Below are 26,734 nucleotides of genomic sequence, written 5' to 3'. Positions count from 1 at the left end.
TTACAGAGTTCTGTTTCTAGACAGCTTGTTCTGTGTCTATCACCATGTGACTCTACACATCACACAGTGGAAGGTGCCACACTCCATTCCACATTTCAGTCCTTCACCTTTGTAGGAAGGGTAATAAATAATCGGTTTCTGGCACCCTTGATTCACTTTTTTCATTTCTTGGAGTTTTCTCTTTATTAACAACTTGTCTGCTTTTTTCTGACAGTGTGTGTTTGTTCCATTTCTTCTGAATGAAATTTGCAATCTGTTCATTCCAAGGGTGGACTTGAATTTTCTTTTTCCATGGGTGTCTGCCATGTTCTTGCTGGATATATGTTTCTCAAATGGAATCTTAATTTCCATTTTGCAATTTTAGCTAAAAATTCGTTCGCTGTTTTGTTTTCAAATTGTTTTGCAAGCCTATGAATCTTTTCATTCAGCTCAATGGTTTTCAGTACACCTAAGACACCCAGTTCTTTTCAGTACATAGAACATAGAACACTACAGCACAAACAGGCCCTTCGGTCCACAAGTTGCGCCGATCACATCAATACCTACCAATCCATAGACCTACCTATAACCCCCAATCCCATTAAATCCCATATACATCTGAGACACTCAGTCTTTTTCAGTACATCTGAGACATCCAGTGCTTTTTCTTCCACTAGTTCCTGTGCTTCAGTGTCAAATTTACATTTTTATTCTCTGTCTATAGCAGAACTTTGTCCATGTCGTTAATTTTGGATCCACTGTTGGTCAGGTCTGTCTCTGGGACAGTCTTGACTTGTTTCAGTTCTGTAATCTTGCTACTCATGGCTTCATTACCCACTTGCATTTCAGACAGCTGTAAAGCTTTTCCTTTCAGTGTCCCCTATTTTTCATCAATTTCTTTCTTGTAGCTTTCAGCTTCCTCCTTGAATATGAAACATTGCTGCGTCTTCTCTGTCAACTACTGGTTCAGTTTGTTTAGCGTGACATTAAACTCACTTTGCTTCTCTAAGTAGTTTTCCCGAATTAACTTTGACCCAAGAATTTTTTTTTTAAGTGTGTGTACGTCTTTCAATATTATCTTTTTGTTTGTGAAATTCACTTGTTTCATTGAGTTTTCCTGTATTTCAAGGGTCTTTTCAAGATCCATCTGCTATGCTTCCATTAGACTTCATTTCTTCATGTTGCTGAATGATCATGTATTCCTTTTGCATTTGATCTTGAAGGATAGTCAACTGTTCTGTCAACTGTTTATTCTCTCATTGTCTCGCTTTGGGGTCTCTTGCTGTCTTCTCTCTGGGGTATTTTCTTGCCCACCCTCTGGAGTCTCTGGTTGCTGCTGGCACAGTTGCTCTCTTCCTGGGGTGTCCTGTTGCTTTGGGCGGAATTGTCCTCTCTCTGGGGCATGTACGGGGTTTCAGGGAGGGGTTAGAAATCAAGCTTGCTGACCTACACCTCGCAGGCAGTGCTGAGGACAACTGGGAATACTTCAGGGATGCTGTCCATACATCTGCACTGAAGATGCTCGGGCCCTCTACCCACAAGCAGCATGACTGGTTCGATGAGAATAAGAGGAAATACAGGCTGTACTTGTTGAAAAGCACCATCTTCGTTGGGCCTGTCATAACGACCCATCATCAGCTGCCAAGAAAAGTGCTTTTACCAGTGCTTGCAGGACAGTCCAGAATAAACTGCAAAAAAGGCAGGATGCCTGGCTGAGCATCAAGGCAGATGAAATACAGGGATAGGGTGACAGAAACGACTTGAAATTGATCTATGAAGCCCTCAACACTGTCTATGGACCTCAATCTCTCGGGAGTTCCCCAGATGGTAAACTCTCGTTACAGAGAGAACTCAGTTCCTGCAGAGATGGGCTGAACACTCTGAAGCCATCCTCAACTGACTGTCATCTATTAACAATGAGGCAATAGACAGGATCCCCCAGGTCGATATGAACAGCGCCATGGATGACCCACCAGTAGTAACCGAAGTCACAAAAGCTGTCAGCCAGTTATCCAGTGGCAAATCCCCAGGGGCATATGCCATACCTGCAGAGATCTACAAAGCTGCTGGTCCTGTGCTTATCGAGAAGCTCACCAAGTTGTTCCAGTCCTTTTGGAAGTGAGGATCCCTTCCTCAGGAACTTAAAGATGCTTCCATTGTCCACCTCTACAAAAGGAAGGGCAATCGGCAAGTATGCGACAACCACCGAGGAATCTCGCTGCTCTCCATCACAGGAAAAACCCTCACAAGAGTCCTGCTAAATCGTCTGATCACTTGTCTGGAGCTGGGCCTGCTTCCAGACTTACAGTGTGGCTTCCGCAAAAGACTATTGACATGATTTTTGCTGCGCGCCAACTTCAGGAGAAATGTCAGGAGCAGAATCATGAGCTTTACACAACCTTTGCTGACTTCACAAAAGCCATCAACACTGTAAGCCAACAAGGCCTGTGGCGGATCATGTCAAAGTTTGGCTGCCCCCCAAATTCATTCAGATGGTATGCCACTTCCATGATGGCATGATGGCCAGAGTACTGGATGGCAGAAAAATCCTCTGTGGCATTCCCAGTCACCAATGGTGTCAAACAGGGCTGTGTGCTCACACCCACACTGTTCAGCATGATGTTTACTGCCATGCTGAATGATGCCTTCCAGGACAGTGTTGCTGGAATCAGCCTCAAGTAGAGTGGATAGGAAGCTTTTCAACCTGAGGAGATTACAGTGAAGGAGACTGTTCTGAGAGACTTCCTCTTTGCCGATGAGTACGCCCTGTATACTGGCTCAGAGCCAGAGATGCAAGTCAGCATGGACAAATTTTCCATGGCTTGTGACAACTTTGGACTCACCATCAACATTAAAAAGACTGAAGTTATGCACCAGTCTGCTCTTCATGCACCGTACACAGAACCCATAATCACAATCAAAGGGCAGAAACTACAGGCAGTGGACCGGTTCACTTATCTTGGCAGTACCCTCTCCAAAGCAGTAACTATTGATACAGAAGTTAACTACAGAACAGCAAAGGCAAGTTCTGCTTTCAGTAGACTGCGCTCCACTGTATGGGAACATCAAGGAATCAGGCCAGCAACAAAACTGAAGGTCCACAGAGCCGCGGTACTCACTATTCTCCTGAATGCTTGTGAAACGTGGACTGTGTGTCAAAGGCATGCAAGACAACTCAATCATTTCCACATGACTTCTCTTCGCATCAATATTACGCATCAGATGGCAAGACAAAGTACCAGACACTGAAGTTCTCTCTAGAGCAAGTCAACCATCAGTCCACACACTGCTGATGAGAGCGCAGGCCCGGTGGGCAGGTCATGTCATCCATATGCCAGATGAGTGCACACCCAAGCAGCTCCTTTTTGGGGAACTCTCTGCTGGAAGACGTTTACATGGAGGGCAGAAGAAAGATTTCAAAGACACACTCAAGGCCTCCCTGAAGTCACTTGACATAGACAATACCACCTGGGAAACGCTGGCACAAAACCGCTCTACCTGGCGCTGCCTCATCCACAAAGGCTGTCAAGCTTTTGAAGTGTATTGCTGAAGCACAAATTAAGCGCAAGCTGCGCAAGTCCAGAGCCACCAGCGCAACAACTACAGTGCCTACGCAAGTCTGTCCAATATGTGCAAGGACATTCCTTGCCCGAATTGGCCGGATCAGTCATCTTCGGACACACCGCATCCAGCCTCAGAATGACTAATGGTGTCGAGGTCCTCATCGATGATGATGGACAAACAATCTCTCTCTGGGGTGTCTTGTTGCACTTGGTGAAGTTGTCCTCTCCCTAGAGTCTCTTGTTGTTTTCAGCAGAGCTGTCCTCTTTCCGGGGTCTTGATGTCCATGACAGAGTTGTCCCCTCTGGGTCTCTTGTTGCCCTTGGCGGAGTTGTCCTCTCTGAGGTCTTCTTATCCTTGGTGGAATTGCCCTCTCTCTCTCTAGGGAATCTTATTGCCCTTAGCGCTTTATTGGGAACGTGCTAGACCATTCTTGTGTCTGGTGTAGCCATTTCCTTATTACAAATGGGGCTGGCTTTTCTAATTTCCTGCCAATGACTGTTCATTTTTCTTGTATTTACCATTTTAAGAGAGTTATCTCTTTAAGAGACAACTGTTTTTTAAACTTCAGGTTGCCAGCAGTTTGTCAGCTTTCTTTGATTGTAAGTTTCCCAAGCTTTTTGGGATCTTGATGGTCATGGACTGTTCTTCTTTCTGGTAATTTTGTATACTGTTAAAAACTTTTTGTGCTCAAAACAAACCAGGGGGGCAATTATTGCCTTTAAACTCTGCATGTTTTCTTTGTTTTGTACTTTGGGAGCTTCAGTGAGTGCACTTACCTTAAAAGTTGAGAGCTGGTGGTTCTGGCTTGGTGATTTTCCCACACTTTTCAGGATCCTCACAATCCTGGGCTGCTTTATTTTTAACTTTATTTTTTTTAAAAATTCTTTCTTCTGTTTTTACTCCACAGTGTTTTTTTTCCTCTCTCTCTCTCATTGAAGCTCTTTTTTTTAAATCATTGAGAGATTTTTGGTGGGCTTGCAATCCAATTGGGGTCTGTTTTAAAAAAAAGTTGTAGTTTTTCATCCGTTTTACCTGCCTTTTAGTATTTCACAGGGTTTTTCTTGCTTGTAGCTGTATTCCAGCTTCTCTAATGTACAGAGCCTGTGGGACTGCCACCTATCAGTTAGGATTGTATTCGCTGGAGTTCAGAAGAATGAGGGGGAATCTGTGAACAGTTCATAAATGGTTCATGTTTAAACATACAAGTCCCAAGCTCTCCTCTCTTGAGACATATCCGCAGTAGTGAGACATCACATTATAACACAGTATGCAGCGGTGGTATTGGCGGTGATGACCAATGGCGATAGTACCATGGTGAAAACCTATAAAATTCTAACAGGACTAGACAGCATAGATGCAAGAAAAATATTCCTGATTGTGGGGGTGTCCAGAACCACAGGTCATAGTCTGAGGATACAGGGTAGACCATTTAAGGCAGAGATGAGGAGAAATTTCTTCACCAGAGAGTGGTTAGCTTGTGGAATTCACTACCACAGGAAGGAGTTGAGCCAAAACATCGAATGTTTTCAAGAAACAGTTAGATAAAGCACTTGAGACAAAGGGGATCAAAGGATATGGGGTGGAACGTGGGGTCAGGTTATTGAGTTGGACGCTCAGCCATGATCATAATGAATGGTGGAACAGAATCGAAGGACCAAGTGGCCTCCTCCTACTCTTATTTACTATGTTTCTCTTCAATAATGGAAGTGCAGCTTCATTTTTTGTATTTTTGCTTACTCATTTTCTGGTCTCTCACTCAGGGGTCTTGCAATGTTTCTTCTAAAATGCACAGCTCTCTAGTTAAACTTCAGCTTTTCATACCTTGGGATACTGTTCTGGGTTCAATCATTTATCTGCCATCTTCCCTATTGCTTTTGATCACAATGGCCTATCACCATGTACCATCGCCACTGGTCATCACCACCAATATCACCATTGTACAATGTGTTATAGTATGGTATCTCACTACTGCGGAAGTGTTTAAGTGAGGAGAGCTTGGGACTTGTATGATTAAACATGGATCGTTTATCAACTGTTCACAGATCCCAGTTACAGTCACTCATGGAACTACTGCCTCCATGCATGTAGGCTTTGTAGAACAGTGCTGTTTCTAGACTGTTCTTTCAAAATCTATTACCATGTGACTCTACACATCACTTGGGCAATGCCATGTTAACCCTTGCTCTGTAAAGCGCTTTTACATTACGATGACCTGCAGACAACATCACAACAAAGACCTGCAAAAGTAAATGGCTACAGGACAGTTGAAGCAATTAATATGTATGCAGAGGACCACTTTAATAAAGCAGGACCTGGAAACAGACAATAGCACATAGAAGAGCGAGAGAGGGGAGGATGTGGAAACAGATAGAAGCACCTAAAAGGGTGGGAGAGAGGAGGACTCAGATGGACAATAGGACCTAGAAGGGTGACAGTGAGAAGGACATGGAGATAGATAATAGCATCTCGAAGACTGACAGCGAGGAGGATCCACAGACAGACAACAGCATCTGGAAGAACTATTCAATCCGTGGCTCCACAGTTGACCAAACATATTGTGAGAAAAAATTGAAGTGTGATGTCACAGGAAAACAGGTAGCGGCTTGACTGGTGCAAATTTTTCTCATTTATCTTTCAACACTCAGACAATTTTAATAATTGTAAGGTTTTATTAGTGGCAGTAAGGTTTACTAATAATAGGTTGGCTGCTGAGTATTTCCTATTTATCCTAACTAGGGAATATCAATCAGGGCAAGCAGAATATTTATCGAAGTAAGAACATAAGCACAGGCAAGATTTGAGACATTAAAACTTAATCAGTAACATAATTAAATACTGTGTCTCAGATTTTGGAAATTAAAGATTAATAAAATAAAATCAGCAACCTCTCCCTTAAATCAGTGGCACTGCCATTCAGAGTTCCCTTCAGTACACTGAGGTCAGTGTTCATGGATGCTGAGGAGGGTATCGTGTTGTATAGTTCCATTGCTTACAATGTGACCGTAGACAGGAAATATAAAATGCAAACATCATTTTAGGAAACAATGTAAAATGTGTGAATTTATTCATATATAATTTCTTGCTTTATATTGCATGCTAACATGCAATTTCTTTAGTAGTTTAGTACTGTAAAATTCTGTTTTATGGAGCTATATGATTATTTCAGTGTTCTTGTTGAAAATTAAAAACATGTCCATATATTTTGAAATATATTTTTAATTTACTATTGAAATGCCTTTTTAAAACATTCTGTTATCCAATGTTTATTTCATCCCCTTTTGGCAGCTCTCCATTCAAAGTTCAAATTGAAAATCTCTAATAGTGTCTGTTAATTATTTCTTAAGTAATCAAAAGCCTCTGGAATGTTCTACAAATGTGATGCAATGCTCTACAGGACTTCGTTATAATAAGATACTTGTGCCATTGGCTAAGAAAGGCAATTAATTCCCTTTACAAAAATGTTGCAATTCAGTTTTATTTATATGTCTACTGAGGACACTATACCAGTCTTTAAAATTCTTCCATTGGGTGTGGGCATTACTGGCTAGGCCAGTATTTATTGCCCATCCCAAATTCCCCTGAAGAAAGTAGTAAAGAACTGCCTTCTTGACCAGCTGCAGGTCGCGTGATGTAGATGCACCCAGAGTGCTATTGGGAAGTTCCAGGATTTTGACCTAGCAACAGTGAAGGAACAGTGATATATTTCTAAGTCAGAATGATGAGTGGTTTGGAGAGGAACTTCCAGGTCGTGGTTTTCCCAGGTATCTGCTGCTCTTATCTTGCTAAATGGTAGTGGTTGTGTGTTGGGAAGATGCTGTCTATGGGATCTTGGTAAATTCCTGAATTTGTAGATGGTAGCCATTATGTGTTGGAGGTGGAGGGAGTGGATGTTTGTGGATGGCGTGTCAACCAACTGGGCTGAATTGTCCTGGATGGTGTTGCACTTCTTAAGTGTTGCACTTCTTAAGTGTTGAAGCTGCACTTATCCAGGCAGGGAGAAAATATTCCATCACAATCCTGACTTTTGCCTTGTAGATTGTGGACAGGCTTTGTGGAGTCAGAAGGTGAGTTACTCGCCACAGGATTCATAGCCTCTGACCTACTCTTGTAGCCAAAGAATTTATAAGACCAGTACAGTTCAGTTTCTGGTCAATGGTAACACCCAAGATTTTGATAATTGGGGATTCAGTGATGACAATGCCATTGAATGTCAAGGGGCAATGTATATGTTCTTTCTTGTTGATGATGGTCATTGCCTGGCACTTGCGTGGCATGAATATTACTTGCCACTTGTCAGCCCAAGCCCGGATAGGAACATAGGAATTAGGAACAGAAGTAGGCAAATTCAGCCCTTTGAGTCTGCTCTGCCATTCAATCAGGTCATGGCTGAATGCTCCCTGGTCTCACATCCACCTCCGCACCTGTTCTCCATATCCCTTTATGCCTTTTTTAATTAGAAATATATCTATCTCCTTCTTGAAACCATCCAATGATTCAGGCTCCACCGTGCTATGGGGCAATAAGTTTTATAAATTCACTATCCTCTGCGAGATATTGTCCAGGTCTTACTGAATTTAGAAACGGACTGCTTCAGCATCTGAGGAATTGCAATTGGTGCAGCACATTGTGCAATCATCAAACATCCTGACTTCTGACCTTACGATGGAAGGAAGTTCATTGATTAAGCATCTAAAGATGGTTGGGCCTAGGACACTACCTTGAGGAACTTTTGCAGTTATTTCTTGGAGCTGAGATGATTGACCTCCAACAACCACAACCATCTTCCTTTGTGCCAAGTATGACTCCAACCAGTGGAGAGTTTTCCTGTATTCTCAAAACGCCAGTTTTGCTGGAGGTCCTTGATGCCACACACAGTCGAAAGCAGTCTTGATGTCAAGGGCTAACACTCTCACCTCACCTTTGGAGTTCAGCTCGTTTGTCCATGCTTGAACCAAGGCTGCAATGAGGTCAGGATCTGAGTAACCCTGGCAGAACTTAAAGTGAATGTCAACGAGCAGGTTATTTTGTAAATGCTTCTCGATAGCACAGCCAATGACCCTTTCCATTACTTTGTTGATGATTGAGAAGAGACTGATAGATTGGATTAGTCCTGGATTTTGTGTGTAGGTCATTCTTGGGCAATTTTCTACATTGTCGGGTAGATGTCAGTGTTGTAGTTGTATAAGAACTGCAAGGCTAGGGCGCATAGTTAGTTTTGGAGCATAAGTCTTCAGTACTATTGCTGGAATGCTGTCAAGCTCCATAACCTTTGCAGAATTTGCAATGAAAATAAGTTGATTTTACACATTGGACTGGTATAAGGAATTGTATTAGTATTACATATTGTATTTTCAAAATTTAAATGTTTTGTTTTCTATTGAAAATTCTTTGAGGGAATAAAAGTAGCAAATGTGTCCATTAATCAGCAATGCATAATTCATTTCTTTGGTGGTTTCAGGTACCAGAATACATGGTCTAGCTCCGCTCCTTCTCTTCCTTTCCTTGACTTCTCTGTTGTCATTCCTAGGGTTTGGCTATCAAAAAATATTCACTACTAAGCCCACTGACATTGAGGTACCTTGACTACATTTGTTCATACCTGCTTCCTGTAAGGACTCCATTCCATTCACCCAGTTCCTCTATCTCCATCACGTGTTCTAATGATAAAACCTTCGACGCCAGTACTTCTGAGTTCCCTTCTTTCGACTGAGGATTCCCTCTCCCTCACTGTGGTTGACCGGGCCTTCAAACATGTCAATCCTGTTTCCCACATCCTTGCTGTCACCCATTTCTCTCCTTCACAAGTCCATGATCGGACTCCCCCTTGTCTTCACCTTCCACTCCATCAGCTTCCGAGATATCTTCCGTCATTTCCATTCTGCTCACTGGTGCCACCAGTAAACAAGTCTCCCCTTTCCCTTTCAGAACTTTGAAGGACCATGATGCTGTGGTCCATTCCGCTATCACCACTAACAACCACCCTTCCATTCCCACAGCAGTTTTCCATACAAGCACAGGAGGTGGCAGCCCTTTTGATACCTCTTTCCTCATGTTCCAACACCCCACATACTTCCAGGTGAAATAGCAATTTCTATGTACATTCTCTCAATTTACTATTCCTTATTCAATGAGTTCCGCTGAGACTAAATACAGACTGGATTACTGCTTTGTGGAACTCTGCCCTTCAGTCCACAAGCACAGAACCAAGCTTCCAGGTGTCTGTCATTTTAATTCTTCACTCTGTTCTCTCCTTTCTCCCTCAACCTCCTGCAGGATTCCGATGAAGCTGAATGAAAGCTTGAGAAACAGTATTTCATTCCCAATTAAGCACAAATGAGCGCCAAAATTTAGAGTGTGATTGCTGGATCCTTTTTTTCCTACTCTTTGCACAATTCGGTTTTCTCCGATTTATGCTTTTAGGTAGCAGTTGTTCACTGTTCTGCCATTCACATCTCCTCTAGGTGCGTCTTTTGTTTCTTTACTTGCCTTTTACCACTTTCTTTGTCCTGCACTGCCAATTTGTTTGTCTTGTGCCCTATTATGGATCTTCCCTTTTGTTAAATCTCCTCTCTCCACATTTCACCTGCTTAAAGCCTATTACATTCTTAATCTTTCCCAGTTCTGATGAAAAGTTATTGACCTGAAATAATAACTCTGTTTCTCTCTCCTGCCTGACCTGCAGAGTATTTCTAGCATTTTCTGCTTGTGTTTCAGATTACCAGCATCTGTAGTATTTTACTTCTGTACTAGAATCATGGACCTTGATTAATTTAATTGCACTGGATCCCTACTAATTTACTAAATGGATGTAACTGGTTTGATCAGTGATTCTTGTGATAATCGATTCTTGCAACATATTCCAATGTGGGGGAAATGTGCACACCCAGAGTGCAACTTTTGACAAACTAGTAAGTCTAAAAGTTTAGTTACATGGGGGAAACCCAAGAAACTGGAACCGTTTTCCTTAGAAAAGAAAATATTTGGGGTGAAAGTATCATAATTCACAAACAGCTTGAGGTGATGTGAGGATTTTTAAAATGAAAACTCAGCAAGAGTCAGTGTAATTAAATGGCAGAAAAGCTGGAGGACATATACTTTATAAGTGCTGTACATTCATGTTTGTTCCCAGTTGGAATAAAGTCACTTTAAGAATCCGACCACGTGACATATTGATGATATCACTGGCCATCTGTGTGGGCAAAGGGCAGTCTGTCCTAACAGCCTGTAAAGTAAGCTACTTTCCATAAAGCTCTTGTTTATGTGTACCTTAGTGTTCTGCAAGCCTATTTTTAAAAAAATACCACAATAATAACTTTAAAGGAATTAGATGAATACTTCTGGGTTATGGGCAAAGAGCGAAAGAGAAAGGGGAGTGGGATGAATTGGGCAGATCTTTAAAGAGCTAGCACAGCAAAAATGGGGATGAACGGCCTTCTTCTGGGTTCTAACATTTTATGATTCTATGATCTGGGTCTTGTGCCGCTGCCAAATATTGTAAATTGCGATTTCAGGCTTCTGCCACAAGAGGTCCTCTATGAGCTGGGTAAAGGAAAATAATGTTACTCAAGGTCAGATTTTACCAATCGGAGGCTTGTACTGGATCCGGACGTAAAACAGATCTGAGCTCGGAATCTTTGTTCCAGCGTGCCTATACGCTTTTTGCCGGCTCCAATCTGGTCTGTGGGCGGGGCTTAGTGCTGCCGGAATGATCGGGGTTCTGAACTGTGCATGCGCAGTTGAGAAAAAACCGAAACAGCACGCCCGGGTGTGAGAAACAAAAACAGAGAGAGCTGGGAGGGTGGGGGGGGGTGCGGTGGCGGTGGGTATTGGGGGTGGGATGAACTGTGATCGGACTCTCCTGGGAGGCAGGCTCCCCTCCGGCATAATTGAGCGCCATAATTTAGAGTGTGATTGCTGGATCCATTTTTTTCCTACTGTTTGCACAATTCGGTTTTCTCCGATTTATGCTTTTAGGTGGCAGTTGTTCACTGTTCTGCCATTCACATCTCCTCTAGGTGCGTCTTCTGTGTGTCAGAGCCCCCCCCACCACAATCCGGTATCAGGCCCCCCTCCCTGCAGAGCACACCCCCAAACCTACCTGGATTGCTGCTCTCCCTCCACCATCCTTCTGACCTGCAGTTGTTGATGTGGAGATGCCAGTGTTGGACTGGGGCCAACACAGTAAGTCTCACAACACCAGGTTAAAGTCCTATTGGACTTTAGTCTGATATTGTGAGCCTTCTTACAGTACTCATTGGAGAGACTGCAGCACCTTCGTGGCCTTCTGCTGGTATCTGCAGGAGGAGAGGGGCAGGCTCAGATGGATCTCTGGTTGGGGGGGGGGGGGTGCTGGAGGAATGGGGGGGGGGGGGAGGATAGACTTAGGGGTATCTCCACCACTACTCCCCCCCAACCAGAGATCCATCTGAGCTCGCCCCCCTCCTCCTGCAGACGCCAGCGGAAGGCCAGGAAGGTGCTGAAGGCTGTCCAATGAGTGCAGTAGGAAGTCTCACAACAGTAGGTTAAAGTCCAACAGGACTCTAACCTGGTGTTGTGAGACTTCTTACTGTGTTTACCCCAGTCCAATGCCGACATCTCCACATCAACGAGTGCAGGTTAGAAGGATGGTGGAGGGAAAGCAGCAATCCAGGTAGGTTGGGGTGTACTCTGCCGGAGGGGCCTGCCTCCCAGATGGGTCTGACTGTGGTGGGGGCAGCTTCCCGGGAGGGGTGGATCGCGGGAGGGTGTGCTCTGCCGAGGGGGGCTTGCCTCCCAGGGATTTCTGCCGGGGGGGCGGCGGGGTGGTGTTGTGGAATCTGCCTCCCAGGAGGTTCGGATCGCGGAGGGGTGGGGGGGCAGGTCTGCCGGGTGGTTAGCAGGGGATCTGCAAAAGGTGTTCGAGGAGGATGGGCTTCGGAGGTTCCCTGCAGAATAGGAATCCGCTTCGGATTTTTATTCTGCAGGTTGGTAACAGCGTGGAAGACGGTAAAGTGGGATTTGGCAGTAGAGTTGGGCGCACAGTTCATTAAGTCGATTTAAATGCTAATGAACCGCGTCCAAATCGGGTGTCAGTAAAGGTGTGATCTGCTCGGTTTTGGGTGCAGATCGCGTTACAGGCCCGATGCCCGAATTTACCAATTTTTGGTAAAATCGGGTCCCTTATTTCTCCTAATTCCAGATGTCTTTCATCTTTATGTTACGATCTTCTGCTTAGCCCAAGCCTCCTTAGAAAGGTGAGACATGGTGCGATTTGTTAAGCATAGTTAATTTAGATTATTTTGGTTTCAGACAGAACTTGAGGTCAACTGAGCAGCAACTACCTAGCTTAAAGATCAAGTATGATGGGTTCAGCACTTGTAGACTTGCTCCAATGCTGCAAATCTGATGACTTTACAAGGGGAACTTAAATTTTACATATAAAAGATCTATCTTCAGTTTTAATCCTGTAATTAACATTCAGGTACCAGGCCTGAAGTACCAGGCAACAACAATCTTCCAACAAAGTCTATTTAGCAGAAGGGTCAAGAACCAGGTGGCACAGATTTAGGATGAGTGGTTGGGGAACCAAAGATGGCTCGAGGGGACATTTTTTATGCCAAGAGTAGTTACAATCCTTCTTTTAATTATTTCATGCAACGTGGGTGTGATTGGCTAGGCCAGCATTTATTGCCAATCTCCAACAGCCCTTGAGAAAGTGGTGGTGATCTGCTTTCCTGAACCACTACAATCCTTGAGCTGTGGGTACACCCACAATGCTGTTAGGGACGGAATCACAGGATTTTAACTCAGTGACAGTGAAGGAACAGCGATATATTTCCAAGTTAGGATGGTGTGTGGTTTGGAGGGCAGGATTCCTGACTTCTAACTTGTTCCTGTAGCCAAGGTATTTACAGGCTAGTTCATTTCAGTTTCTGGGCAATGGTAACCCCCAGGATGTTGGTAGTCGGTGACTCAGCGATGGTAATGCCATTAAATGTCAAGAAACAATGATGAGATTCTTTTTTGTTGAAGATGATCATTGCATGGCATTTGTGTGGCATGAACATTACCTGCTACCTGAATATTGCTCAGGTCTTGCTGCACTTTGGCACTGGCTGCTTGAGGAGTGGTGAATGGTGCTGAACATAGTGCAATCATCGGCGAACCACCCTACTTCTGACCTTATGATGGAAGTAGGGTCACTAATGTATCAGATGAAGATGGTTAGGCCTAGAACACTATCCTGAGGAAGTCACTGGAGAACGCTGATATCCTGGAGCTGAGATGACTGACCTCCAACAACCACAGCCACCTAGCTTTGTGCTAGCTGCAACTCCAATCAGTACAGAGTGTTCCCCCTGACTCCCATAGACTACAGTTTTGCTTGGGCTCATTGATGCCACACTCAGTCAAATGCACCTTTGATGTCAAGGGCTGTCACTCTCACCTCACCTCAGCAGTTTGTCAATATTTGAACCAAGACCAAGAATAAGATCAGGAGCTGGGTGGCCCTGGCAGAACCCAAACTGAGCGTCAGTGAGCAGGTTATTGTAAAGCAAGTGCCACTTGATAGTAGTGTTGGTGACCCATTCCATCACTTTATTGATGATCAAAAGCAGATGATGGGGTGGTAACTGACTAAGTCAGATATGTTTTGCTTTTTGTGTCCAGAACATACCTGGGCAATTTTCCACATTGCCCGGTAGATGCCAATGTTGTAGTTGTATTGGAATGGCTTGGCTAGGGATGCAACAAGATCTGGAACACAAGTCTTCAGGTCTATTACTAGAATATGGTCAGGGCCTGTAGCCTTTATAGTATTCAGTGCCTTCAGCTGTTTTTTGAAATTTATTTTTAAAGATTAATTTATTAGTGACAAGTAGCCTTACATTAACAATGCAATGAAGTTACTGTGAAAATCCCCTAGTTGCCACACTCCGGTGTCTGTTTGGGTATACTGAGGGAGAATTTATCATGGCCAATTCACCTAACCTGCACATCTTTGGTCTGTGGGAGGAAACCAGAACACCCAGAGGAAGCCCACATGGACACAGGGAGAATGTGCAAACTCCACACAAACTGACCCAAGCTGGAAATCGAACCCTGTCTCTGGCACTGTGAAATAGCAGTGCTAACCACTGTGCCGCATATTATGTGAAGTGAGTCGAATTGGCTGAAGACTGGCATCTGTGATACTGGGGACAATTCCAGATTAAAGTCCAACAGGTTTATTTGGTAGCAAAAGCCAGTAACTTTCGTCAGGTGAGTGGGAGCTCTATTCATAAACAGGGCATACAAATATACAAACTCAATTTACAAAATAATGTTTGGAATGTGAGTCTTTACAGGTAATCATGTCTTAAAGGTACAGACAATGTGAGTGGAGAGAGCGTTAAGCACAGGTTAAAGAGATATATATTGTCTCCAGACAGGACAGTCACTGAGATTTTGCAAGACCAGGCAAGTCATGGAGGTTACAGATAGCGTGATATGAACTCAAGATCCCGGTTGAGGTCGTCCTCATGTGTGTGGAACTTGGTTATCAATCTCTGCTCAGCGATTCTGCACTGTCATGTGTCGCGAAGGCCGCTTTGGAGAATGCTTACCTGAAGATCAGAGGCCGAATGCCTGTGCCCGCTGAAGTGTTGCCCAACAGGAAGAGAACAGTCTTACCAGGTGATTGTTTGAGTGGTGTTCATTCATCCATTGTCGTAGGGTCTGCATGGTCTCCCCAGTGTACCATGCCTCAGGACATCCTTTTCTGCAGTGCACCAGGTAGACACCATTGGCCAAGTTGTACCATGTACTTTGTGGATGGTGTTCTCACATGAGATGATAGCATCCGTGTCGATGATCTGGCATGCCTTGCAGAGGTTGCTGTGGCAGGATTGTGTGGTGTTGTGCTTACTGTTCTCCTGAAGGCTGGGTAGTTTGCTGCAGACAATGGTCTGTTTGAGATTGTGCAGTTGTTTGAAAACAAGAAGCGGAGGTGGGGGGGGTGGGGGGATGGCTTTGGGGAGATGTTCGTCTTCATCAATGACATGTTGAGGCTCCGGAGAAGATGTAGTAGCTTCTCCGCTCCAGGAAAGTACTGGACAACAAGGGTATTCTGTCCACAGTGTCCCGTGTTTGTCTTCTGAGGTCGTCGGTGCGGTTTCTCGCTGTGGCACATTGGAACTGTCAATCGATGAGTCGAGCACCGTATCCTTTTCTTCCGAGGGATTTTTCAGCTTCTGGAGGTGTCTGTTGTAATCCTCCTCATCTGAGCAGATCCTGTGTATATGGGGGGCTTGTCTGTAGGGGATGGCTTCTTTAACGTGTTTAGGGTGGAAGCTGTGAGGTTATCTGTGGGCTTGTGGTACAGTGAAGTGCTGAGGTAGCCGTCCTTAATGGACATGCACGTATCCAAGAATGCAACTGATTCTGGAGAATTCTGGTGAGTCTGATGGTAGGATGGAACTTGTTGATGTCATCATATAATTATTTCAGCGATTGTTCACCATGAATCCAAAGGAAGTACTATCCACCAGGTACACAGTACATACTGTTGCAACTTGGCCAACATTGTCTACCTGATACGCTGCAGGAAAGGATGTCCCGAGGCATGGTACATTGGGGAGACCATGCAGACACTACAACGGATAAATGAAAACCACTCGACAATCACCGGCAAGACTGTTCTCTTCCTGTTGGGGAACATTTCAGCGGTCACTGGCATTCGGCCTCTGATCTTCGGGTAAGCGTTCTCCAAGGCGGCCTTCACAACACACGACAGCACAGAGTTGTTGAGCAGAGACTGATAGCCAAGTTCTGCACACATGAGGACAGCCTCAACCAGGATCTTGGGTTCATGTCACACTATCTGTAACCCCCACGACTTGCCTGGACTTGCAAAATCTCACTAACTATCCTGTCTGGAGACAATATGCATCTCTTTAACCCTCTCTCCACTCATATTGTCTGTATCTTTAAGACTTGATTACCTGTAAAAACTCACATTCCAATCATTATTTTGTAAATTGAGTTTGTATCTTTATATGTCCTGTTTATGAACGGAACTCCCACTTACCTGACGAAGGGGCAGCAAGTACTCCAAAAGCTAGTGGCTTTTGTTACCAAATAAACCTGTTGGACTTTAACCTGGCGTTGTGAGACTTCTTACTGTGTTTACCCCAGTCCAACGCCGGTATCTCCACATCATACTGGAGGCCTCCAGAGGAGGCCTAGATGGATCATCCACTCAGTGCTTCTTGCTGAACATTGTTGCAAATGCTTCAGCCTTATCTTTTGCACTGATGTGCTGAGCTCCCCATTGTCGAAGATGGGGTATTTGCAGAGCATCCTCCTCCAGGGAGTTGCTTAATTATCCACCACCATTCAGAACTGGATGTGACAGAACTGTGGAGCTGAGATCTGATCTTGCTCAATGTGGAAAATTGCCCAGGTATGTTCTGGACACAAAAAGCAAGACATATCTGACCCAGTCAATTATCACTCCATCATCTACTTTTGATCATCAATAAAGTGATGGAACAATGCTATCAAGTGGCACTTGTGGAGTCGCTTAGCTCTGTTTATCATTTGCTGTTTATGCAGTTTGGTACACAAGTAATCCTGTGTTGTAGCCTCAAAAGGTTGACACTTCATTTTTAGGCATGACTGGTGCTGCTCCTGGCATCCCCTCCTGCACTCTTCATTGATAAAGGTTGATCCCTGGCTTGCTGATAATGGTAGGTTTGGGGATATGCCGGGCCATGAGGTTAATTGTTGTATACAATTTTGTTGCTGCTGATGGTCCCCAGCATCTCATTTTGTCCAGTCTTGAGTTGCTGGATCTGTTCGAAACCTATCCAATTTAGTATAGTGATAGTGCCACACAACTCGATAGAGGGTTTCTCAATGTGAAGGTGGGACTAAGGCTCCACAAGGACTGTGCAGTGGTGAATACTGAAATCAACAGATGATCTGAAGCAGACAGGTTGCTGAGGATGAAGTTAAATACATTTTCCCACTTCTTGGTTTCCTCACCACTGGCCACAGACACAGTGTAATAGCTTTGTCCTTTAGAATTCGGCCAGTTTTGTTTGTAATGGTTCTGCTGAGTCATTCTTGGTGATGGACAATAAAATCCTCCACCCAGAGTATTCTGTGCCCTTGCCAACCTCAATGCTTCCTCCAAATGATGATTAATCAGCTGAGCAGGGAAGGGAGGATGAGAAGAGCGGTATTGGTAATCAGCAGTAGGTTTCCTTGTCCATGTTTCACCGGATGCTATAAGATTTCTTGGCATCCAGAGCTGACTCTAGGGCAACTCCCTTCAGGCTGTACACCACTGTGCCACCGTCATCTCAGCTGGGTCTGTCCCGCAGGACATATGCAGGATAGTGATGGTGGTGTCTGGGACATTATACAGTATGATTCTGTGAGGATGACAATGTAAGGCTGTTGCTAGACTAGTTCATGAGACAGCTCTCCTAATTTTGGCAGTAGTCCCCCGATAGTAGTGAGGAGGACTTTACATGGTTGACGGTTGAGTTTGCTGTCGTTGTTTCTAGGCTGATGCTGGATGGTCCCCCAGTTTTGTTCCACTTTGAGTTTTTAGCAGTTTGATACAGCTAAGTGGCTTGCTAAGTCATTAGGCCATTTCAGTGGGTATTTCAGAGTCAACCACATTATTGTGGGTCTGGAGTCACATGTAGGCCAGACAAGGTAAGATCATTAGTGAACCACCATCAATTTTTTTTTATAACAATCAGCAGTGGTTTCAAGTCATTATTAGACTTTTTGAATTCCAGTCTTTTTCGTTGATTTCACCATATGTAGTAGTGGGATTTGAAGCTGGGTTCCTGGAGCCTTACGTTGGCTCTCTGTTGGCTCTATTGTCCAGTGACAATATCACTACATAATCACCTCCCCAGAACATACAACCTGAAAGAGCAGTGGAAACCGATTCATTCATGGCTTTCAGAAGAAAACTGGATCAGCACTTGAATGGATAACATTCGCAAGGTTATGGGGAAAGGGGGTAGGAATGGGACTAACTAGATTACTGTCTGCAGTGAAACAGCATGGACTCAGTGGGCTGAATGCCTTCATCTACGCTGTAACCACTTTATGATTCTATGATAATCACCTCCCTTTGTCATACAATAGCATTACTTTATATTTTTAAATAATTTCTTGTGATTCAAGAATTCTGGGCAGGTATTTATTGCACATCTCTCAACTGCCCTTGAGGAGGGAGTGATGAGCCACTTTCTTGAACTGTTGCAATTCATCTAATGTAGGTGCACCTACAGTGCTGTTTAGAAGGGAATGTACTGAATCCCCAATAATCAACATACCGGGTGGGTTTCCCTGACCAGAGGCCTAATTGGACCAATCACATAAATGCTGTGGCCACAACAGCAGGTCAGATACTGGGAATTCTATATTCAATGGTTCACCACCGGATTCCCCATAGCACCTCCATCATCTAAAAGGTACAATTCAGGAGTGTGATGGAACATTCCCTCCTTGCCTGGAAGGTGCAGCTGCAACAACACTGAAGAAACTCAACATCATACAGGAAAACACAATTCAAACCACCACCTCAAACATCCACCTCCTCCATAACCAGCACTCTCTGTAGCGTAGTGTAAAGTATCTACAAGATGCATTGACACAAATTTAGAAGGCTTATTTGATAGCATCATCCAAACTCCTGACCTCCTTCACATAGACGGCAAAAGGTATCAAATGCTGAAGAAGTCACTACTTCCAAATTCTACCCACCCCTCAAGTCACATACCGTTGCAATTTGGACATATATCACGATTTCCTCTTCACTTTTGACTCAAAATGCTACAATTCTCCACTTAACAGCACTGCAAGAGCACCTTCACCATATGGACTGCAGCGGTTCAAGAAGGTGACCCACTATTTTTTCAAGGGCAACTAGAGTTATAGACTAGAGTCATAGAAGTCTACAACATAAAAACAGGTCCTTCAAATTGCATCTGCACCAATCAAAGATAAACCACCTAACTATTCTTATCCCATTTTCCAGCACTTGTCCCATTGCCTATAGACTAACAGTGCATAATAACTGCTGGCCTTGCTAGTGACGATGTGGGTATGCCGGCGTTGGACTGGCGTAAACACAGTAAAAAGTCTGACAACACCAGGTTTTAGTCCAACCTATTTATTTGATAATATACTCGCAAGCTTTCGGGTTAGCCTAGCTAGTGACACCATATGAATTTAAAAGGCCCATGATTATAATGCATTGAACAAAAGGAGGGAGCAAAAAATGTCTTAATACACACAATAATGGTTTCACGGATAACAGGAGTTTTAAAAAAAAATTCATTTATGGGATGGAAGCATCGCTGGCTGGGCCAACATAACCCTAACTGCCCTCCATTTCAGAGGGCATTTGAGAGTCAACCAAATTGCTCTGGATCACATGTAGATAGGCAGATTTCTTTCCCTAAAGGACATTAGTGAACCATATGTCTTCTTTCCGACAATCGACAATGGTTTCATGGTCATCATTAATTCCAGATTTTTGAATTCAAATTTCACTATCTGCCAAGGCGGGCTTTGAACTCAGGTCCCCAGATCTTGTTCTGGCTCTCGCAGTAAGTATTAGAACATAGAACATAGAAAAACTACAGCACCAACAGGCCTTTCGGCCCACAAGTTGCGCCAAATATGTCCCTACCTACTAGGCTTACCTATAATCTCTATCTTACTAAGTCCCATGTACTTATCCAAAAATCTCTTAAAAGACCCTATCGAATCCGCCTCCACCACCACTGCGGGCAGCCGATTCCACGCACCCACCACTCTGAGTGAAAAACTTACCCCTGACATCTCCTCTGTACCTACTCCCCAGCACCCTAAACCTGTGTCCTCTTGTGGCAACCATTTCAGTCCTGGGAAAAAGCCTTTGAGAATCCACTCTATCAATACCTCTCAACATCTTATACACCTCTATGAGGTCACCCCTCATCCTTTGTCTCTCTAAGGAGATAGGACCGTGCTCTCTCAACCTATCCTCATAAGGCATGCCACCTAATCCAGGCAACATCCTTGTAAGTCTCCTCTGCACCCTTTCTATGGCTTCCACATCCTTTCTGCAATGAGGGGACCAGAACCGAGCACAGTACTCCAAGTGGGGTCTGACCAGGGTCCTATACAGCTGCAACATTATCTCCCGACTCCTAAACTCAATTCCTTGATTGATGAAGGCCAGTACATCATACACCTTCTTAACCACATCCTCTATCTGCAAAGCTGATTTGAGTGTCCTATGAACCCAGACCCCAAGATCCTTCTGATCTTCCACAAGCGTCTTACCCTTAATATTATATTCCGTCATCCTATTTGACCTGCCAAAATGAATCACCATACGCTTAACTGGGTTGAAGTCCATCTGCCACTTCTCTGCCTAGTCTTGCATCCTATCTATATATCATTGCAACTTCTGACATCCCCCCACACTATCCACAACACCTCCAACCTTTGTGTCATCAGCAAACTTACCAACCCATCCCTCCACTTCCTCATCCAGATCATTTATAAAAATCACAAAGATCTAAGGGTCCCAGAACAGATCCCTGGGGCACTCCACTGGTGACCGACCTCCATGCAGAAAAAGACCCATCTACAACGACTCTTTGCCTTCTGTGGGCAAGCCAGTTCTGAATCCACAAAGCAACGTCCCCTTGGATCCCATGCCCCCTCACTTTCTCAATAAGCCCCCATGCAAGTATTAGTCTGTCTAAAGGCAGAAAGTATATATTAGGATTCATTACTGATTAACATTGCAGTTTTTCTGGATTAAGTTATAATGTTCAAGTACAGCTGCAATAATTCCTGGCATGGTGGTGTGGTTTAAGTTCTAAAAACTTCTGAGGCACTGCTCTTGCCCTTGACAGCTTGACCACATCTCTGAGAAGTTACAAAGTAGAGACTCTTGCATGCAGTTGAGCAATGCCTGCTAAGTATGACTGCAGTTTTCTATCACAAGGAAAGGGGGGGAGGTTTGCAGAACACTGTCGGCAAGTCTGATTTGTCATTATGAACAAAGTAAGGAAAGTAGATCACTCAGCCCCTTGAGCCTGCTCTGCCACCATTCAATAAGATAATAGCTGATTTGATTCCCACATTCTTGTCTACCCCCGATAATCTTTCAGTCCCTTGGCTCTGCCTTAAAAATATTCAAAGACTCTGTTTCCACCACCTTTTGAGGAGAGAGTTGCAAAGACTAAATTCTCTTTATCTCTGTCTTAAATTAGCAACCCCTTATTTATAAACAGTGACCCCTAATTCTGGGTTCTCCCACAAGTGGAAATACCCTTTCCACATCCACTCTGTCAATAACTCTCAGGATCTTAAAGGTTTCAATCAAGTTGCATCTTAATCTTCTAAACTCCAGTGGATACATGTTTAACCTCTTCAACCTTTCCTCATAAGACAACCTAACTATTTCAGATATTAAAGAACAAAGAAAAGCATAGCACAGGAATAAGCCCTTCGGCCCTCCAAGCCTGTACTGATCATGATGCCCTAACCAAACCAAAAAAACATCTTTTGCCATTACTTGGTCTGTATCCCTTTATTCCTTCCATATTCATGTACCCACCCAGATGCTAATGTGCCTGCTTCTACCACCTCCTCTGACAGCATGCCCCAGGCACCCACCACTCTGTGTGGAAAACTTCCCTCACACATCTCCCTTAAACTTTCCCCCTCTCACCTTAGAATCATAGAATCATACAATGCAGAAGAGGCCCTTTGGCCCATTGAGTCCGCACCGACACATTAGAAATACCTGAACTCCCACCTAATCCCAGCTACCAGCACTTGGCCCATAGCCCTGAATGTTATAATGTGCCAAGTGCTCATCCAAATACTTTTTAAAGGATGTGAGGCAATCCGCCTTCACCACCCTCCCAGGCAGTGCATTCCAGACTGTCACCACCCTCTGTGTAAAAGGTTTTCCCTCACATCCACCCTAAACCTTTTACCCCTCACCTTGAACCTATGTCCCCTCATGACTGATCTTTCAGCTAAGGGAATAGTTGCTCCTTATCCATTCTGTCCATGTCTTTCATAATCTTGTACACCTTGATCAGGTTGTCCCTCAGCCTTTTTTGCTCCAGTGAAAACAATCCAAGTCTATCCAACCCCTCTTCATAACTTAAATGTTCCATCCCAGCCAGCATCCTGGTGAATCTCCTCTGCAACCCCTCCAGTGCAATCACATCCTTCCAATAATGTGGCGACCAGAACTGAACACAGTACTCCAGCTATGGCCTCACCAAAGTTCTATTCAACTCCAACATGACTTCCTCGCTTTTATAATCTACATCTCGATTGTTAAAGGCAATTGCCCCATATGCCTTTTCACCACTCTACTAACATGGCCTTCCACTTTCAGAAATCTATGGGTAAACATGCTACGATCCTTTTGTTAATTTCCTAGTATCCTACCATTTATTGAATACTTTCTTGTCAAATTACTCCTTCCAAGGTGTATCACCTCACACTTCTCAGGATTAAATTCCATCTACCACTTATTTGCCCATTTGAGCATTCCGTCTATACCTCCTTGTAACCCAAGATGCACCACCTCACTGTCAACCACCCGTCCAATCTTTGTGTCATCTGCTCTCGTGATTGACACTTCCACTTCCTTGAACTGCTTTTAATGCATTTACATCTTTCTTATAAGGAGACTGTACACAGTAGTTCAGATGTGGTCTCACCAGTGTTCTGTATAATTGAAGCATAATGTCCCTATTTTCAATTTGCTTTGCAATAAACAAAACATTACATTAGCTTTCCTAATTTCTTGCTGCACCTGCCTTTTGTAATTCATGCAATAGAACGACAGATCCTTCTGAATCTCAATGCTCTGCATTCTCTCACCATAAATAATTTTTAAAAAATATTTTTCCTATCAAAATGGACCCCTTCACATTTTCCCACATTATACTCCATTTGCCAGATCTTTGCCCACTTACTTAACCTATGACACTGTGTAGCCTCCCTTAGTCCCATTCACAATTTACTTTCCAACCTATCTTTGTGCCGTTAGCAAATTTCACAACCAAATCATCAGTCACTTCATCCAAGTCATTTATATAAACTGTAAAATGTTGAGGCCCCCCACATTGATTCTTATGGCAGATCACCAACCAAATTTAGTCAATTCTCTATCCATGCCACAATAACGTTTGATGTGGTATCTTATCAAACGTGTTTGGGAAATCGAAACAAGCACAGCACATACATAGATTCCCCTTTATCGAAAGTACATGACTCCTTCAAAGAACTCCAATAAATTCGATTAACATGATTTTCTTTCACAATACCATATTGACTCTGTCTGATTGCCTTGATTCTTCTTTTAAAGTGCCCGGCTATAACATCTTTAAGGATAATTCTCATATTGAGGCTTATACAGCTCAGTGAATTAGGTTTACCTTAAAAGTGAATCCAGCCTTAATACGATTCTGGACGGTCTCATTGTCAGCCTGTCGGCCAGAGAGGATAGCATACCTGAAATATAAAATCACCATTTCAAGTCCACTGAAAAATACATAACATTGCTTTCCTTTAGCTTGGTTCAGTTTGCTCATGTGTAGAATGTGCACATTTAGAGAGGTTGATAAACAACCATAAGAGGAACTCAAGATATTCAAATAGACACCACACTTTTTTCATAGTTAACCTAGAATCCAAATATAAGGTTTAGATGAGACAAAGCCATTTGGCCCATGAAAGCTCATCCTTCCAAGATCCAGAAAAAATCCTCATATTAGGCACTGAGAGTTCTGGCTTTTCCAGCAGACTGTTCTATAATTGATCATTGAAGTGAATAATCTTCTTTCTAAATTGTAGATCTTAAACTTTTCTTATTTTTAAATCTAGAACCTCCTCATGGCATCTAGAATTAGACAGCTTGCCTCTGCACTATTTATGAAAATGTATCTATTTTTGCAGCAAAGTGAACAGAATCAACACAATACATCAAGAACTGCTATGATTGAAATTACCCTTTCACCTAGATTTTAATATGCACAAAATGTATTCGGGAAAGTATTGACCTACAGTCTGGTTTGTTCTGCCATTCAACTTTTGTTTAATCAGTGTAAATTCACATCTATGTGACATTCTGGAATGAATAAAATATCAAACTATCGAGCATAGTCTGAAACTGTCAGACATCCTGACATTCAAGGGAAGCGGCTGACTTTCTATAGAATTTTCCCAGTTGGACAAACCACAAAGCCAAATGTCCTGAAAGTAGAAGGAAGGCAATGCCCTTGGCAGTATGAAAATATGTCTTCTGAAAAGGAATAAAAATAAAACTAGAAAAAAATGCTGGGAACGTATTTGGTTTCTCGAAGTTCAAACCACTCGAAGTTGGCTGAAAGAATACATTTTACAGATCTGGAGAGGGAACTTAGAGAGGGAGCAGCTAATCATCTGTGTTAAGAACATACATAACGCAGATATCTTATACCAGGAGTTCAGCTGCCTACACCAACAAGAATTTGGTAAAGACTTTTTGGTGCTGTTGCCAAACTGAAATATGGAGCTTCATTTTAACACCAGTAACAGAACCATTCACAACAACTTATTGCGGAGGAGAACATCATGTAAAGATTGTACTTACGCAAGAATAAGAAAGGATTTCCAGTTCATCAGTGGAAACACATGGAAGTTAAATTTGTATGACTTGCTGATTTTTTAAATGATAATTATGAGATGCTAAATTTAAAACTATAGTTTAAGGGTCACAAGACAATAAAATTACCTTCTTAAAATGCATAATTAGAGTTTCCCATAACTCAGATCACAGCTAATGGGGTGACAATTGGTGGGGGCAAAGATGGAGGCAGCTGCAATTCTGAAAACCTTTATCATTTAAAACTGTATTCCATATGATGCTGCCAGAGTTTCTTAAGGTAACTGTACTTCAGACAAGAGTCAAATACGGTGAGAAGAGTGGGTCTAATACTAATATTCTTAACTTAAATAAAGACAATTACAAGGGTATAAAGACTGAGCTGGCTAAAGTGAACAGGGAAATTAGTTTAAAGGATAGGATAGTAGAGATGTAGTAGCAGACATTTAAGAACAATCAGCAAAGATGATTGAGAAAGAAAAATTCTGGGAGAAGGATGCAACATTCACAGCTAAGAGACCTCAGTGATTGTGCTGGGTGGTTGGGATGAGGTGGGGTGACTGAACCCCCAATAATTACACTGTGGGGATGGGAGCTACAGCCCCTGATAACTTTGTGGGGGGTCGGATGTGGGTGGCTAGGGAAAGTTTTAACTTTACTGTTGCTCAGGGTGGCCTTTAAAGATGGCACCCTGAATCTGGGTAGAGCCAGCCTTCCCGGTTCTACCGCACCCCCAGGTTTATAGTGTCAGAGCACAGAAAATCTAGTCTGAAAACTTGGCTAGCTATCTGGAAAGATACATTCTGGTTTCCAGTCAGAGCCTGACACTCCGACAAATTATTGTAAAATTCCAGCCAATGACCTTCTGTACAGTAGCTAAATTTGCTGATGACACAAAGTTAGGCAGAAATATCAGCATGAAGAGAAAAAACTTATCCTTTGTAGATTCTTTAAGTGAGTGGGCAAAAAATTGGCAGATGGAGTTCAACATGGGAAAATGTGAATTTGTCCACTTTGGCAGTAAGAATAGAAAAGCAATAGAGTAAGATTGAAGAACTCTGCAGTATAAATCTAGATGTTCTGGTACATGAATCACCAAATATACGGTACAGCAAGTGCTTAAGAAGACAAATTAAATGTTGGTGTTTCTTGCATCAAGGATTAAACATAAAAGTAATGATGTTTCATCACAGCTGTACAGGGCAGTGTGAGACCACATCTGGACCACTGTGCACAGTTGTAGTCCCCTTACTTAAGGAAGGATATAATTGCATTTGAAACAGTTCAGAGATGGTTCACCGGACTGATACCTGGAATGAAGGGTTATCTATAGGAAAAGGCTGGACAAGTTGAGCCTGTATCCCTTGGTGTTTAGAAGAAAGAGAGATGAGCTTACTGAAACATATATGATCCTGAAAGGACTTGACAAGGTGGATTCCAAGAGAATGTTTCAGCTTGTGGAAGAGATTAGGACAAAAGGATTCCATTACCATCTCCATTTAAAATGGAGATGAGGTGAATTTTGCT

At 43.2% G+C, this 26,734-nt stretch overlaps 1 protein-coding gene across 5 annotated transcripts in view; it reads right to left on the bottom strand.

Annotated features, from left to right (window-relative positions):
* The window catches only part of LOC145352735 (regulator of microtubule dynamics protein 3-like), a 315,582-nt gene that overhangs the window by 101,309 nt on the left and 187,539 nt on the right, over positions 1–26,734 (bottom strand). For all 5 annotated transcript variants that reach the window (XR_013888574.1, XR_013888575.1, XM_080202997.1 and 2 more), the window contains exon 7: positions 24,000–24,075. Coding sequence is in view for 3 of the 5 variants with exons in the window: in XM_080202997.1 (XP_080059123.1) it covers positions 24,000–24,075 (76 nt within the window). In the remaining 2 variants the exon portion in view is untranslated. The remainder of the gene's footprint in view (positions 1–23,999; positions 24,076–26,734) is intronic.

This window comes from Carcharhinus amblyrhynchos, chromosome 14, assembly GCF_965287045.1.
Source record: "Carcharhinus amblyrhynchos chromosome 14, sCarAmb.v2.hapA, whole genome shotgun sequence".
Taxonomy (NCBI): Eukaryota; Metazoa; Chordata; class Chondrichthyes; order Carcharhiniformes; family Carcharhinidae; genus Carcharhinus; species Carcharhinus amblyrhynchos.
Note: the sequence above shows the minus strand (reverse complement) of the source record. Positions and strands in the feature narration are given on the sequence as shown.